Source organism: Hoplias malabaricus, chromosome 12, assembly GCF_029633855.1.
Source record: "Hoplias malabaricus isolate fHopMal1 chromosome 12, fHopMal1.hap1, whole genome shotgun sequence".
NCBI classification, from domain to species: domain Eukaryota; kingdom Metazoa; phylum Chordata; class Actinopteri; order Characiformes; family Erythrinidae; genus Hoplias; species Hoplias malabaricus.
Window position 1 is genome coordinate 7,751,017 of NC_089811.1, and position 18,028 is coordinate 7,769,044.

The 18,028-nt window shown below is 46.5% G+C and overlaps 1 protein-coding gene across 1 annotated transcript in view; it reads left to right on the top strand.

The window, feature by feature from the left end:
• Window positions 1-18,028, top strand: part of LOC136710843 (anosmin-1) — a 46,424-nt gene that overhangs the window by 12,819 nt on the left and 15,577 nt on the right. The window contains exons 2-4 of the mRNA XM_066686689.1: window positions 2,637-2,684; window positions 11,528-11,590; window positions 11,689-11,911. Coding sequence (XP_066542786.1) covers window positions 2,637-2,684; window positions 11,528-11,590; window positions 11,689-11,911 — 334 coding nt within the window. The remainder of the gene's footprint in view (window positions 1-2,636; window positions 2,685-11,527; window positions 11,591-11,688; window positions 11,912-18,028) is intronic.

Genomic DNA, 18,028 nt, shown 5'->3' on the forward strand with positions numbered 1-18,028 from the left:
TCCCGCCTTGCGCCCAATGATTCCAGGTAGGCTCTGGACCCACCTTGACCCTAAACTGGATAAGGGTTACAGATAATGAATGATAATCTTATGGTTTGGACTGATTTCATTCCACTTTCAACTAACTTTAACTCAAATGATCAACCGCCGGTGTAAGACATACTCTGAAGATAAAATCACTTTAAGAAAGTTAAAAACATCTGAAACACAAGAATGATCATGTAATGCTCTCGCAGTGCTCTCAGAATGAGGGATATTTTAGATACTCACCAGATCAGACAAAGCCAATAAATCATTAGGTCTGTTGTAATAAAAGTCTCCTGATCCTCCTCCTTGTTAAAATTCCTGTCCGACCACTTCTGCAGCCTCTCACCTGTTCCTTTTGGATGATTGTCAAATCCGTGTGTAATTATAGCCCCGCTGAGACGAGGGGGTTGATACTGGAGAAACTCAAAGGAAGACACTACACACACGGATCATGTTCAGCTGCTTTAAAAAACGTGAGGGCACAATATAAACACTCTGAGGGTGTGTTTATATTTGGAGTCTAGTTCTTTTGTCCAGAAAAAAAGCAGAAAACTATGGTTGTATGTAGTTCTGATTCTTTCAGCATTCGCAGAGACACAGAGTTCCTTTTTTATGTTGGTTTTATGAACCACGGATCAAACAAAACCATCGGAACGTCTGACTCTGCACTGTGTAATGTTTGTTTTCCTGAGGTCGAGCAGGACCGGATGTCAGGTTTTAGATGCGAAGAACCTCATGGGACTGGCTTGTAACTTACTCATCACTCACTCACTAAACTGCATACTCCCTCACATTTAGAAATGTTTAAATGCTTCACATCAAAGACACCGTGCTGTTTTATATGTAACTTTTACACATCAATACCTAGGAATGAAAATACACAATCAGCTAATGCAGCCTCTTTTTGTTATAAGGATCATGTATTAGAAATGAAAAACTGTTATTTTAATTATTCATTCATTATCTGTAACCCTTATCCAGTTCAGGGTCGCGGTGGGTCCAGAGCCTACCTGGAATCATTGGGCGCAAGGCAGGAATACACCCTGGAGGGGGCGCCAATCCTTCACAGGGCAACACACACTCACACATTCACTCACACACTCACACCTACGGACATTTTCGAGTCACCAATCCACCTACCAACGTGTGTTTTTGGACTATGGGAGGAAACCGGAGCACCCGGAGGAAACCCACGCAGACACAGGGAGAACACACCACACTCCTCACAGACAGTCACCCGGAAGAAACCCACGCAGACACAGGGAGAACACACCACAATCCTCACAGACAGTCACCCGGAGGAAACCCACGCAGACACAGGGAGAACACACCACACTCCTCACAGACACTCACCCGGAGGAAACCCACGCAGACACAGGGAGAACACACCACACTCCTCACAGACAGTCACCCGGAGGAAACCCACGCAGACACAGGGAGAACACACCACACTCCTCACAGACAGACACCCGGAGGAAACCCACACAGACACAGAGAGAACACACCACACTCCTCACAGACAGTCACCCGGAGCGGGAATCGAACCCACAACCTCCAGGTCCCTGGATCTGTGTGACTGCGACACTACCTGCTGCACCAAATTATTATTATTATGCCCTATTTTAATTATATTTATGACAAATAATCAACAGCTGAAATTTTAATGAGTCAAAATAACTAAATCATAACGAGTGCAGCACCCAAAGAATTCTTCACTTGCCGTTTTCCAACTGCTTCATTTTTTACACTGCTTTCATTTAAAAAGAGCTCACGAAAGAAGGAGAATGTTTGAGTTCTGAAGGTGTTTATCAGCTGTTGGACACCTCTTGGTATTCATCGCCCTCAACACAGCAGAGTTAAACTGTCTGAAATGTGGAGGTGGGTTCTGTCCCTGAACGTCCTGCTAATACCCTTCCCTTTACATTAATGTGTAATGTGCAGCGTCTAATGATTAACGTCATCTTTCCTTTGACCACGGGGCAGCAGTTCTGACCCACTTACTTCAAAAGCTCAGCGTTTTTACTGCCCTCGCTGTAGGGACATTTGACTTATTTCTCCATGAGTTTTTCCTGTTTTCAGGAGTTTAATAAACAGTGAAAGTGTCTTATTCCTAGGTCTGTCACAATAATCACGTTATCGATTAATCATACGATTTACGGGCGCTAAACGATTTTCTCCGCTCTCTCTCTGTTCTGAAGACATTAAAGGCAAAAGGCAATCCCATGATGCAATGCAAGCACAACTCCCGTCTATTCCTCTCTTCACCCAGAACACAAAGAATTCAAATCACAATGATATTGTGAAGACTAGACTCCACAGCGCTTGCCGCTGAGGGGAGTAAACACCAGTGGCATGCAGTGGGCGGAAACAAGCTGTGACATCATCGCACTCTAACTATTGTGTCTCAATATCGTGCCCCGCCCACTTAAACAACGGCCTACGGAGTCACTGCCTACTTAGGGAGCTCAGTAGGATTTGGGACAGACCTAATATATTGATGAGAGAAATAATGATTACTGTGAACGGGCGATTATTGCTTTATCAATGTATAATACTAAATATTTTTAATTTCTCTAAAGTCCTGACCCCTTTTTCCTGTTCCTCCGCAGGGCAATGGCTCACTGGTTTGGTGTCAGAACCACAAGCAGTGCTCCAAGGTAAGGTTCTCTCACACTGCGCCCATTTAAACTTAGACCCCGCAGGGGCTCAGGATCCTGGGCGGGGTCCTCTCCTCGGGTCACTGTCTCTGAGGGGTGTGGTGTGTTCTCCCTGTGTCTGCGTGGGTTTCCTCCGGGTGCTCCATTCTCCCCCCACAGTCCAAACACACCAATGTTGGTAGGAAGATTGACTGAGTGAAACTGTCCTCAGGTGTGATTGAGATTGTGTGAGTGACTAGAGCCCTTCTCCAGCATGGATGTTTTTTTTGTTTTTATTTTGTGCAGTTGTTGTATTTCTGTTGACCACCCCTTACAACCCAAATCTCCTACCTGCCCAAACGCACCCCCTCCCAAACTGATGTTCCCACCACAAAGCCCCCCCTCCCCATGCTCCTCATTCAGTGCAGCCTTTAACTGAATGAACTGAACAAACAGAAGGGGAACAGGAACACTGATGGATGAGTGTTTATTTTTATATTTGTATTGCTTGTGTCAAACTGGGGCTGGAAAATCGACTGAGAGCAAGACAGAGAGACACTGAGTCACTGAGGGACAGAGAGAGTGGATAGAGAGAATGAGGGGGAAGCACATAGAGAAGGAAGAAGGGGAGACAATAGAGAATGAAGTGGAGAGGGAAAAGATTGGGAGAGCGATAGAGAAAGAGAATAGAATGAAAGAGACAGACTGGGAGTGAGAGAGAGAGAGAGAGTGTTTACTTTGAGTCACTGCACCGTCGAATGAGTTTACTTTTCCATCCTGTCGTTTTTTTTTCTCTGTTCATTTACAGGTGACGACAAACCTCCTTTCACTGCTTCTCACTCCTTCATTTCAGAGAAACAGGAGCTAGTCTCGACAGAACCTGCTCACACTCACACCTCTCCAACACACCCAAAGCCTGTATAAGGGTTACAGACAATGAACCAAAGGATATAAGATTCATTCATTCTTTCATTGTCTGTAGCTGCTTATCCAGTTCAGTTCAAGGCGGGAACACATCCTGGAGGGGGCGCCAGTTCTTCACAGGGTGACACACACTCACACATATGGACACTTTTGAGTTGACAAACTACCAGCGTGTGTTTTTAGACAGTGGGAGGAAAGCGGGACACCCAGAGGAAACCCACGTGGACACAGGGAGAACACACCACACTCCTCACAGACAGTCACCCGGAGGAAACCCACACAGACACAGGGAGAACACACCAAACTCCTCACAGACAGTCACTCGGAGGAAACCCACGCAGACACAGGGAGAACACACCACACTCCTCACAGACAGACACCCGGAGGAAACCCACGCAGACACAGGGAGAACACACCACACTCCTCACAGACAGTCACCCGGAGGAAACCCACACAGACACAGGGAGAACACACCACACTCCCGTTAACACACACACAGTAAACACAGTGGTCAACACTGAGCTCAGCAACAACAACTAAGGAAATGTCTGTATATCGTGCGATTAATCTATAGTGTGTTTATTGTGATAGACCTATTTACATACACTAAGTTTAGAAACACTGCATGATATTCTCCCAGCGCTCTGGCCCCGAGTCCATCGTCTGTGAGTTTGCGGCGAAAGTGAATAGCTGCTGTTTAGCCCTTTCTCTTTAATCGAAAGCAAGGCAAACAACTTCACAAAAGCTCACGGCTTGAGCAGACTGTCCCCTCGCCTAGTCTCGGGGTCTTCAGTCTCCACAAAGACTCTGTAAACAGCGGTCAATTATCTAAACAAAGAAGGCTTGACCTCACCAGTCCATCAGCACTTTCCCAAAATCAAAGCCTGCGCCGCAGTTCCCAGTTCAGGGGCTTTTCAGAGAGACTTGAAGTGAAGTGTGAAACCAATCTCTTAATAAGTGTATACATCTGGAGTGTAGTCAGTAGTTTGGAGGAAATTTCACGGTTCCTTCTGTGGAAAACCAGTCTGTTCATAAATCTGGGCTTATCTCAGAGTCTGGTCAAGGATTTTTCTGTGTTCAGCATCAAAACACAGAGAATCCGAAGTGAGCTGAGGTCAGAAATAAGAGCTGCTTTGGTCCAAATCACAGTGTTTTCCCTCTGTTCACCCCGACCCTGAGCACACAGCAGTGAGGAGCAGAACCTCTGGTTTTTAGTTGTTTTTGCTCAGTTCTCTTTCTTCTCTGTTTTCAGTCTGTTTTACTGCATTTAATCTTGTCTTAATCTATGTCTCTCACATAAATGTGGGTTCAGCGCTGTGATTGGACAGACTCAGATGAGGGGGCTGGGCAGTTTCTCTTGATGTCAGAAGTCGGGCAGAATCAGAACGGCTCATTCTATTCTATGTTTTCAGACCTGGGCAGCATGCAGTAAACTGATTGGGGGGGGGCTCTCTTTCCCAGCGTGTGGGTTGGTGGACTCCAGATTCACATTTTAATGTGGACAGCCGCCAAACAAGTGGCTTTTTCATAAGCATTGTTTACTTTTTTAGAGATAAAGTGTTTTATTCCAGCAGCAGATGATTAGAAAATGATGGTTGTTGGAAAATTATATACAGACCTTTTAGATTTCCCCTGATAAAATCACCTAAAACAAGGTCAAATGTTTACAAACTGGTGAATAACGCTCACCACATCCGAGATGTTTTCACTGAGTCCTTCCTCGGCTCAGAGTGACTCCGCTGCCATTAGCGTCCAGTTGTTATGGTAATTAACCCCCGCTCAGAGAGGATGTGTTAGCCTTCATTAGCATGCCGTAGCCCCAGTGTCGCCCCTATTCAGGCCCAGGAGGCCGGCGTGCCTCCGCACCACAATTCCACGGCTCTTTGTCCAGTTCCTTTTTGTTGTCTTGGTTTCTTTATCTCCTCAGCCACCCCCCGCTAAAGAGCTGGAGAAAAGACCCCAGGAACGTTTCACAAATTCGGGTTTGTTTGGTTTGATTCAGGCAAAGTTTTCTTAAAAGGAAAGCATGGTTTCACTCCTCGTTATTTCAGCTTTAGCCTGTTTTCCCAGACACAGTTGGGGACTGAAGCCTGACACAGCTTCATTTCGTACCGTGAAATGTTTCACAGCATTCCCTCTCAGGGCCCTATAAGTCCTGGTTACGCAGAGTTTTTGCATTTCGTTTCGCCTAATGAAATGGGTGTGGCTGTGGGCGGGGCTGGGAATCAGCGCTGTAAACAGTCCGCCATTTTTGGATCAACAGATTCACATCTGTAGAGCTGGTGTTGTAGCCTCTTGCGGCAAATCTCATTCAAATTAATGGAATTTTGCACAAGAAATGTTGCCAACACAAACCCAACGGGACCACAGCTTAACGCTGTAGAGTTTGAACAGCTGGGGGAGCAGTTCATTTACCATTTACGTCTGAACTCGTTTTCATTGACTCACTGCCTAAACATCTGCATGAATTAGAGCATGCTTCCTATAAATTATATGTAAATAAGACACTGGTGGGAGGAGCTTGATTCGACAAAGCTAATTCATCAACAGCGCTCAGATCTCTGTATGTTTCCACAAGTGTTTAGGTTCCTCTGGAAATAGAGCTCTGTCCCATAACTTTGCAACAAGTTGGAGCCCCAGAACTAATTATCCAACATCACTGATGCTTATATGGCTGAATGCCATCAAATTCTCACAGCAGTAGACCCAAATCTTGTGTAAATATTTTTCCTCATACGTTCCTCTTTCTCTCCTCCATCCTCGTCTCCCCAAGGTCTCTGCGCTCGGACAGAAAGGTCTCTTTCAGTTCCGGGTGCGGGGGATGCAAGGGTCCGTTGGCATTGAGTGCCGTCTTTTCACGGAGACGAAGGCATTGAGAGACGAAGCCTGTTACAGAACAAACACCGGAGCTTTCTCTTTTCTTTCTCTGCTCTGTCTCTTTTCTTTTCAGTCTTTCAGACACATTTTCCTGTCCTGACCCTTTCAGAGCTGGATGTGAAGGTGAAAGCGCCTGTGCGAATAAAGGAACACGGGAACGGAGTCACGCTGATGGCTCTAAAGAGGCTCAGAACCAGTCAGAGGTAGAGATAGAAATAGGCAGTGCTTTTCCAGACTGTGAAATGATTCAGAGGGCAGTTTATTCCACTTTCCGAGATTAATTCCCCGGCTCTTACTTCATTAACGACAGGAAGAATCCTTCGTCTTTCTGCGTATATGTCTATGTCCTAATTCAGTCTTCCACCTCTCATCCACTCTGTGTGCGTTTGTTTGAGAGGGAAATCGTTTGGGAAGTCGATCCATGAGTGCGTCATGTATCCTGACGGAAGTGTCTCCAAGGCAGCTCTCTACATCCTTTTAGGTGACAACAAATAAGTTCCATACAGTGTTTAAACAGAGAAAGGAAAACCAGAAGCCATTTTGGACATTTTCCAGAGTTGTCCTTTCACCTTTTACAGATGGAGGTTTTCCAAGTGATTCAGGCATGGCATAAATTCACTGTGATACTCCGGAACATTCCTGGCTCTGCTCACACACATTTTCCGGACTGTGCACTGGAGGTTAGATAAAGTCAGAGTAATGTCCGAGACAGATGTTATAAACGTTTGCATTCACATGCACCTCCTGGGAAAGTCCGTAAATGTTCCGGGTTACCGTGAATGTGTGAAAGGGTTCAGGAGGTGTGTGATGGGTGGAGCTCCTGAATTCCAGAGTTTGTTCCCATTGATCCATGTGTTATTCCGATTCTCCACGGCTTCTGTGTGGTCATGGTTTTGCTCGGGTTCTCCTAGAGAGACAAAGGGTCGCACTCGGGAGGTGCGGGTTTTACAGGAGTGGGAGGAATCTCAGGAAACACTTAAAATCTCCTTTTGGTGGACGTTTATCTGACGTTAAAGTGGGACGGCCCTGGACAGAGCTGGAGAGAGGTGACTGTATGCATTTACTGACCTAGCATCATCTGGAGATCTACAGACCCTTGGCTCCGATGTATGTTTTTAAGTGCTACAACTCTACAAATCTACAGAAGTCTATAAATCCATGCCCCTAGATATGAAACTCAACAGGGCCCAGTGCATAGCCCTGTGGGACCTCGCATAGCTCTCAAAAGCCTACACTCTTCTGGGAAGGCTTTACACTAGATATTAGAACATGGCTGTCAAGATTTGGTGGCATTCAGACACCTAAAGCCTAACGCAGTCATGTTTTGGTGGTGCAGGATTAGTTTTGATAGCCTAATTTGTCCCAGTGTTATTGGATTGAGCTCCATCACTCCAGAGAACACGGGGTTCTAAACCCCTCTGTGGACTTTTGGAATTGGGCATGATGACCTTAGGCTCATGTGTAGCTGCTCCAGTGCATCATGCTGTGTCAGTAAAGGGTGCAGCTTAAATGATGTACTGAATCTGGCTCACTTTTAAAGTTCTGGCCCCAGTTGCTCTCTTTTTTTTCTGGAGGTTTCCTGCCACCCACCACGGTGAGTAATGAGACAGAAGCCCCCCCCACACACACACTCCATCCACACACACACACACACACACACACACTTTTACTATCACTGCTAATAACCATGTCCCCATCACGTCCTCTCCCGCTGGGTCTGACCATCCCACACACACACACAAGGTTTTACCACACACACACACACACACATTTACTATCACTAATATCAACCATATCCCCATCACGTCCTCTACCGCTGTGTCTGACCATCCACCCCCGCCCCACATACACACACAGAGAGAAGAATTTACCACACACATACACACAACATATACATTACACACACACACACACACTGCAAAAAAACATAATCTCAACTAGTAAAAATGACACACGCAAACTTTTCTTATTATTTAATTATTTAGAGATGTATTTACGTCATTTTCTGTGTTTCTTTAGCACTGTACGAATATAATCTTCACTCATCCACACAGTTCTTTCTAGAATCTTTTGTCGTTTTAAGTGATTTTACCCATAGGATGTGTGTTATTCCACTGGCAGGATGTATTCTCGTTGATTTAATCTTCATTTCTTGAAAAAAGCCCGATCCTGAAGTGTCGGGGATTAATTCCTTTCTAATTCTTTCCACAGTCTGAAACTCGTTTTCTCTCGTCATCTCAGTGTTTACCATTCAGCTCTCGTCCTGCAGCTCATCCAATCAGATCAGGCGCCCACGCCCTCGCTCCAAATTAGTGGCGATTAAGATACAATCAGGTCTGACTCCTCAATCACATCTAATTTCAGAAAACGGCTGCTCTGTGGTCAGGAAAGCTCTTAAAATCCGCTTAAAGAACAGATCCAGTGCTGCCTGTTGCCCCGCATACTTTGTTACCTCTCTTACCCACTGTCCTTCAACCCCCCCCCCACAGAGGAGGTATGATGTGGGTGGTGGATCATTCTCAGCGCTGTAGTGACACTGACGTGGCGGTGGTGGGTTAGTGCTGAGTGGATCAGACACAGCAGCGACTGCTGGAGTTTTTAAACCCTGTGTCCACTCACTGTCCACTCTGTGAGACACTCCTCCCTCGTTGGTCCACCTTGTAGATGTAAAGTCAGAGACAGTAGCTCATCTGTCACTGCACAGTGTGTGTTGTTCGTCCTCTAGTCCTTCATCAGTGACACAGGACGCCGCCAATGCCTCCATTTCACTTTCCTGGAATGATGAGTGACGGATTCGGTTTTGGGGCCTTAAATCAGTCCCTGATTTTCCTCCCAGAGCTTGTTAACGTTGGCGCCCCCTGGAATGCTGAAGGTTATCGCCAGACTCAGCTCAGTATGTCAGAATGTCATAAGAAGTGTAAAGACCTCGTCTGTCTCCGATAAGGCTCCAATCCCTCCCTCCCGGACTAATCCCAGGATAAAGCCCTGTCCAATCCTCTAAGACCAGCGCCTTTCCTCATGATTAAAACTCTCCTGGAATCTCCCGGGACCCAAACACAAAAAGCGCGTGAGGAAGAATCATGTCAGCATCTCAGATCCTTCGTCCATCTCATTTCACAAAACGTTCTCATTACTGTCTCAGGAGCTTCAAAGCGGATTCTCCTGAAACACCTCAGAACAGAGACGTGAGACGCTTGTGTCCAGCACGGTGGACCTCTGTTTTTAGATAAACAGGAGTGTTATTATCTCAGCACTGAGCCCAGAGTGAGACACCACTGAAACCTCCAATCAAACTCAAGAGGAGACACAGGGGACAATCCTGGACTCTCATGAGAAATATCTGAGCAGCAAGAGACAAGAGACTACAGTCTCTATCATTTCTGATCTCATCATCATCCGATCTCATTGTCATCCAGGAGACACTACGAAAATATTAAGGAAATGTCACAGTGATATTAAGGAGACACTACAGAGATATTAGAAAGGAACTACAGCGGTTTAAACGAGACACCACGGAGATATAAATGAGACACTACAGAGAAGGAGATAAATGTCTCGACACTGTCGTACTGTTTGTTCTGTAAAGGATAGTGTGATGAAATATTAACGTGAAGCTCATTCTCAGACAAAAGCCCATCGCTCTCTCGTTCTTTTTCTCTTTGTTTTCTCTCCGCTCATAAATTAACCAGACTCCTCCGACTCTGGGACACATGTCTAATTCATGAACCACCTCTCTCTCTCTTTCTCTCCCCCCGCCCCCCGCCCTCTGTGTCTCTTTTTCTCTCTTGTAATTAATAATTGAACTGATTGTGTGTGTATGTGTGTGTTTGTGTGTTGCCTCCTGCTCCGGTATCATCTCACTGCTCACTTCCTCAGAGACAAAACACACACACACACTGTCACTTACACCACATTATATTATTAAGTAGAGCGCTGGAGGACCCATCTGAAAGTCAAACGGAACCGGCCTCCAGAACTAGATAATTCCTCCCAGCGCTGAAGAACCCAGTTCCTAACCTGAGGTGACTGCTATTAACATCAAAGTGTGGATCAGAAAGCAGGGGTTCCGAAAATCGGGTGTGGTAACAGATATTTGTGTGAGTGTGTGTGTGTGTGTGTGTGTGTGTTAAATCAGACTGTCCCTAAGAAGAACAAGAGCCCTCAGGACGTGTGTGAGAAGCCCACCTCTGTTGGAGGAATGATAGTGGGTGTAGGAGCTGCTGTGGGGTCTTAATCGTCTCAAAGCTAAAACCTAGAGAACCCTTTGTTCTGTTTCTCCTTCTTTTCCTCTGACGCTGCAGGAATGTGTTGCTGATTTAGCCGCCAGCTATCAGCCTGTGATCCTGAGGCTTAAAGCGCGCTGGTGATTTGTAAAAGAGGGATTTAGGGGTTTTGTGTGTGTGTGTGTGTGTGTGTGTGTGTGTGTGTGTGTGTGTGTGTGTGTGTGAGAGAGACGTTCCTCTCCTTTTTTAAGAACACACCACCTGTGTTTTCTACCGTTCACAACAAAGAGAGAAAAGAATTTGACATGAATTATTACCATCTGCAGCTGCTTCAGAACAACACCAACTCTGGCCACTTTATCAGAAACACCCCCTTCTACTGACACTCACTGGCCACTTTATCAGAAACACCCCCCCTTCTACTGACACTCACTGGCCACTTTATCAGAAACACCCCCCTTCTACTGACACTCACTGGCCACTTTATCAGAAACACCCCCCTTCTACTGACACTCACTGGCCACTTTATCAGAAACACCCCCCTTCTACTGACACTCACTGGCCACTTTATCAGAAACACCCCCCTTCTACTGACACTCTCTGGCCACTTTATCAGAAACACCCCCCTTCTACTGACACTCACTGGCCACTTTATCAGAAACACCCCCCTTCTACTGACACTCACTGGCCACTTTATCAGAAACACCCCCCTTCTACTGACACTCACTGGCCACTTTATCAGAAACACTCTCAGCAGTGAGTATGTTTATAACTTTTCTAATGACAGAGCGATTCTGGTTCTCTGGATGTGCTCATGTCTTTTTGGTTCTCTTTCTCCAGTGTCTAGAACCCTGCAAGGCATCATGGGACCTGAAGGAGAACCAGTGTCAGGATCTGTGTGAGGTACGTCTCTATTTTCACCATCTCTCTCGCTATAGTCCGTTTAATAACACTTTAATGCGTTTTCTCTCTCTCTCTCTCTCTCGCTCTCTCTCTCTCAGTCCCTCTTTCCAAAGAAGCATTATGAGTGTTTGACGAGTTGTGAGTTTTTGCGAAGTGTTGAGGCGGTGAAGCAGGGGGTGTGTCCTTCTCCAGAGCGAGCGATCGGATTCGCGGCCGCCTGTGTGGAGAGCTGTGATGCCGACGCTGAATGCCCCGCCCACAGAAAGTGCTGCTCAAACGGCTGTGGACACACCTGCCAGGTGCCGAGGAACCTGTTTAAAGGTACAGTCACCACACAACACGGACTTTAAACAGAACAGGACTCACGGGGTGTTCACTGCATGGTCCCTACTCTGCTACACTCTACTCCACTCAACTGTTCTCTGCTGGACTCTGGTGTTTACTGGACTCTACAGACCTTTACAGGACTCTACTGGACTCTGCTGGTCTCGACAGGCCTCTACTGGTCTCTTTTGGACTCTACTGGACTGTACTAGTCTACTGGACTCTACTGGTCTCTACTGGACTCTGCTGGTCTCTACTGGTCTCTACTGGACTCTGCTGGTCTCTACTGGACTCTGCTGGTCTCTACTGGTCTCTACTGGACTCTGCTCAGTGTTTTGTCCCTGGTTGGTTGACCACTCCCACAGCTCCCCCGCGAAATGTATCTGGTGTCGTCTCAAAACTTCTCTAAGGGGAACAGCAGGCTTTGGAAACCAGAACAACGGCGGCAGTAATGTTAAGCATTGTTTACTCATGGTTTGTTGTTGTTGGGGACTGAACACAGCTCCCTCATCAGTTCAGACACATCAGAAGAGTTTGTTCCTTCCTTGTTGCACCACCCAGCTCTTGTTGGATTCTTTCGTCGACCACTGACCCAAGGAGCGCTTGAACCTCTTCAAAAGACCACGGCGTAATTTTACAAGCTGCCGTTGTGAGTCGGGTAAAAACAAACGTGATCTCTGCTGTAGCTGGAGATTTTACAGATGGAGAGTTAGTGCTGGTCGTCTGCGTTGCGTGGCGTAGAGTGACGATTCTCTCTGGACTCAGTGCTCTGCAAGGTTTACACGCCACCATTTAGTCCCTACTCAGTTCACTCTGAACCACGAGAGAACAGTGATTAGAAAAGAACCCGCTTCCAAGACCAGGACCAGTAGAGTCCAGTAGAGTAGGGACCCTGCAGTGGAGAACCGCCATTTGGGTTCAGACCAGACCGACTCACCCTCCCTCTCCTCAGTCACTGACACTGATGACCTCAGCTCCACCTCTGGCCAGATGTTACACAGTGTCCAGTCCAGCTGGTCACCTCACTGTGATACAACTCGTGGTTTATGTCTTAGTGAACGTTCTCTCTGTGTTGTGTTGAGTGAATGACGGTTCCTTGTGGTGGGAGGCATAGACCCATCTTGGGCCCCTGTTGCTGGACCCCACTGAAAATATCCAGCTTGGCTAATAGCACCTCAGGGAAGGGGACGGTGATTGAATTTAGACTGATACACTGTGGATATCTAGAAATTTTGTCTCGTTGTTATCTGGAATGTCTGGTTCATTATTGACATCAGAACCCAGTTTCACTGCTCCACCGCCCAAGGCTGAGGCCTTGATTGGGATCCAGACTCATAATAAGATTGTCATGATGAGAGAACAATGGGACGGAGACGCTGTAGAACCATGTGGAGTTCTTTCTCATTGTTATCTAGAACACCTGGGTCATTATTAATGTCAGAACCCAGTTCCACTGCTCCACAGCCCAACACAACGGCCTTGATTGAGATCCAGACTCATGAGCTCATTGAGGTGACAAAGTAATTGTAAAAGAGATTCTGTAGAACAATCTAGCACCTTTCATTCATAGTTATCTAGTACATCTGATTTGTTATTAACGTCAAAACCCATTTCTGCTGCTTCCCAACCCAAGGCTGTGGCCTTGATTAAGATCCAGACTCATTATGAGCTTGTGGACAGAGTAATTGTTTCTATGTGTGCCTCACTCTTGAAGGAGAAGGAGGAGGGGCCAGAGGAGGGGGAGGGTCCTGGGGAGGAAAAGGGGGTGTGGCCTATGCCAGGAGAAGTCTTGTGGGCAGGGCTGGATAGACCTGGTTTCTGGAAATCATTAACCTCATTCCCAGTCAGGGCCAAATGGAGCATTACTCGCTGGCATTCCAGATCTCTCTCAGATGTTCTGCAGGTGGAGAACCGTGGCCTTGGTTCTGTTGTGTGTGTCCTTGACCCAGAGCTGAGTTCTCTGTCCTCTGCATTGCACAAAACCCACCAGACTCTCACACAGAGGAACAGAGGTCCTTGTTTGTCCCCTCACTGTCCCCTCACTGTCCCCTCTCTCAGCTCCACTGTCCTCTCACTGTCCCCTCTCTCAGCTCCACTGTCCCCTCACTGTCCCCTCTCTCAGCTCCACTGTCCCCTCTCTCAGCTCCACTGTCCTCTCACTCTCCCCTCTCTCAGCTCCACTGTCCTCTCTCTCAGCTCCACTGTCCTCTCTCTCAGCTCCACTGTCCCCTCTCTCAGCTCCACTGTCCTCTCTCTCAGCTCCACTGTCCTCTCACTGTCCCCTCTCTCAGCTCCACTGTCCCCTCTCTCAGCTCCACTGTCCCCTCGCTTAGCTCCACTGTCCCCTTACTGTCCCCTCTCTCAGCTCAACTGTCCTCTCACTGTCCCCTCACTGTCCCCTCTCACAGCTCCACTGTCCCCTCACTGTACCCTCTCTCAGCTCCACTGTCCCACTCACTGTCCCCTCTCTCAGCTCCACTGTCCCCTCACTGTCCCCTCTCTCAGCTCCACTGTCCCCTCACTGTCCCCTCTCTCAGCTCCACTGTCCCCTCACTGTCCCCTCTCTCAGCTCCACTGTCCCCTCTCTCAGCTCCACTGTCCTCTCACTGTCCCCTCTCTCAGCTCCACTGTCCCCTCTCTCAGCTCCACTGTCCCCTCTCTCAGCTTTACTGTCCCCTCACTGTTCCCTCTCTCAGCTCCACTGTCTAGTGTGTGTTGTGTTGGTATGGGTGGATCAGACACAGCAGTGCTGTTGGAGTTATTAAAACCCTCAGTGTCACTGCTGGACTGAGCATAGTCCACCGACCAAAAACATGAAGCCAACAGGGACCCGCGTCCACTGATGAAAGACCAGAGGACGACCAACACACACTGTGCAGTGACAGATGAGCTACTGTCTCTGACTTTACATCTACAAGGTGGACCAGGTAGGAGTGTCTCACAGAGTGGACAGTGAGGGGACAGTGAGTGGACACACTGCATTGTCTTTAATGTTATGTCTGGTGGGTGTGTACTCTGTGAAGTATAAAGGTTCTGGTTCTGGGTTCTGATGTCTCGGGAGTGAGTCTGAAAACAGAAACTCGTCGTAAAACCATCCACACCACGTGACGTCAGGCCTTCAGCGTGAACACTACACTGCTGCAGCTCCTGGAGACAGTTAAACACTGTGTGTGTGTGTGTGTGTGTGTGTGTGTGTGTGTGTGGTTAAGTAGATGTTCCAGCAGTGGTTGGAGTATAAATATGTGTAAGCATATATGTGTGTGTGTGATTGTATTTGAGAGTGTGTGTGTGTGTGTGAGTGAGAGAGAGAGAGAATGTGTAATGGTGTGTAAATGCGTCTTTGTGTGTTGGTGTATGACTCTCTCTCTCTCTCTCTCTCTCTCTCTCTCTCTCTCTCTCTCTCTCTCTCTCTCTCTCTCCCTCTGTGTGTGTGTGTGTTTGTGTTGTGGTTTAATGAAATGTTCCAGCAGTGGTTGGGGTAAGAATGAGTGTAAGTGTGTGTGCGTGTTTGTGGGAATACGATGAGAGAGAAAGTGTGTGTGTGTGTGTGTATTGGAGGAATGTTGTGGGATGGTTGTAGCTGTCCAGGTTTTTCTGGAGGGGGGAGGTGTTACAGTGCTGTATCTTGGAAACCATAATTGTACACCTCCCAGCTGTTCTTCGATTCTCCGCCCATCTGTGAGCTCCACCTTGACCCGGATCAGACAGGAGCTCAGGTCCGATCTGATTCCACCAGGACAGATGTGCGCAGTGTGAACAGGAAAAAACTCCTGAAATCCGAGTCCCTGTGTACACCTGGTGGTCTCAGGAGACTATTGAGCACTGAGGGCTGATGAGATTTTCCCCACATGTTTACACTCGGTCAGTCACAGTGAAACCCCACTGATGTGTGGCGTACATGAACTTACGAGATTTTAAACTTCAAACACTTGACAGATAATTATAACATTGCGGTGTCCCTCTCATGGGCATTGTCTTCATTTGGAGGAACTGTGGAGGCGAGCGGCTGCAGTGAAAATGAGAAACAAATGCTGTCGATTGGCTGAATAGAATGTGATTGACAATGAAAATCTAGTGTCTGGTTGGCTGCAGCTGGAAATGATTGATATTACAACTGCCACTGACCCCTCCCACTGGTGTTCCAGCCTGCAGCACATCATCATCATCACAATATGTTCATGGTAGAAGTGAAAAATCAACTTCAGTTTCAGAGGATGTGTAAAAATATTCTATTCCAAGTCATTTTTGAGCTTTTCTATTGGTCCATTTATTACACAGGGTGAAGGACAGCTGCTGTGTTCATCTTTGGGTATAGATGATATAACTACACACTGTTGTCCAGTACACAGTTTAAAGGCTAAGCACCACTTAATGGACCTCCGTGAATATTTCACATTATTGTAGTTACTGACAGATGTAAGTATGAATTAAAATGAAAATAGCAGCGTAATTTGCTTTAAAACTGACAATTTTATTAAATTGACGGAAAAACCCGAGCTCGCTGCGGAAATTCTTGAACGCGACCGTGACGTCACTGGTGGACAACAGCTGAACAACGCCGCGGTAAAACACCGTTATGACTGACTGTTATGACAGACTGTTATGATAGTATCTAGCTAAATAACCAACATTATTCATGACAATAGCCTAGCAATAAGCTAAACTGAAATTTAGAGGTACCGTTATTCTTGTAAATGTGATCGAAGTCGAACTCTAATTCATCCGACACTATAAACCTCCGTAATGCAGCTACGTAGCCGAGTATAATCTGAGCCACCGAGTTTAGCGAGTCAAGCTAACGTTAACTAACACCAACTAAAACAGGCGAAGTGAGTGTCCTTACCCTGTTTACCTCCATGTTACAGAGGCTCTTGAACACCTTTCGTTGGTGTCCTTACATGTCCATATTGTTGGAAAAGCACCAGTGAAATGAGCTACAGATAACGGAGTGAGCGGATGGTCCTTTCCAAAGTGCCCGTTTAAAGTTGACAAGTTTAGTCCATTTTCTGGATATTTTGGGATCTTTGGGCCATTTGTTCACAGATGTCCCACTGTACATTGAATGATTGCAGCCAAAAACAACACACCTTTTCCTCATTTTGCATTAAATTAAGTGCAGCTTCTAGAGTTGTTGTCCACCATCTACGTCACAGGCAAGACGCCTATTAGAGTTTCCCAACACCGTTGGGGGGAGGGGGACCAACGGTCTTTTAAACCTTATTCCTTGAATTAGTAAGAAATAACATGTTTTCTGACGATCAATAAACACAAGTTAGGAACTCAATCATATTGTTATTGAAAACCTTTATGTTGTGATATTTATTTATGTGAAATTGAATTTTTGTCCATCCCTAAAGAAAATATCTACGTAATGGCACGGTGCCATAGGTTTAAAATAGACACTCTAAAGGTGACACATGTACGAAAAGGTTGAAAACCCCTGCTGTAGATGTGGATATATCAATGAGCAGCAAATTAACAAAAGCAGCAGTGAAGGGGAAACAGATTCAGTTCAGTTCAGTTTGATTCTGCAATCGATGAATTGCTTCAGTCAACTTTCAATCTTAAATATTTAAGCACAGTGCGAAAAACCTGTCGCTCCGTTTGGTGCCGATAGCCAAGGAATTCCTCTGCGTTCCTCGCTCTGATTAATGGAGATGAATGGGAGTTATTTGCTGCTCTTTCCCCATCTTCATGTCGTTAAAGTCTCCAGTTCCATCAACAGCTCTTTCCCTTCACAGCTGCTAAGAATTGGATGCAGGGTTAATCTTCTATAGCAGTACGTTCCTCTGGAGTCGCGTGTGTCTGTGTGTGAGTGTGTGTGTGTGTGTGTGTGTGTATGTCTTCATAAGCCCTGTACTTAATAAATCTTTAATTTATTGCACATGGTAGCATTTACTGCGGCTCCGAGGGCTGAGTGGGAGGAAAACCATGGTGTGGGAAAAGTGGTTGGGTTTAGACTCGCAGCTTTACGCTTGGGTAAAGCTTTCCTTTGCGAAACGTGTTGCTCGAAGCCCGTAGCTTGGTGACGGTAATTAAAAGGAGACTGGCCGATGCGAGCTGGAGGAGCAGCAAGACATTTCATTAAAGGCACAGTAAAGGGATTGTCTGGTT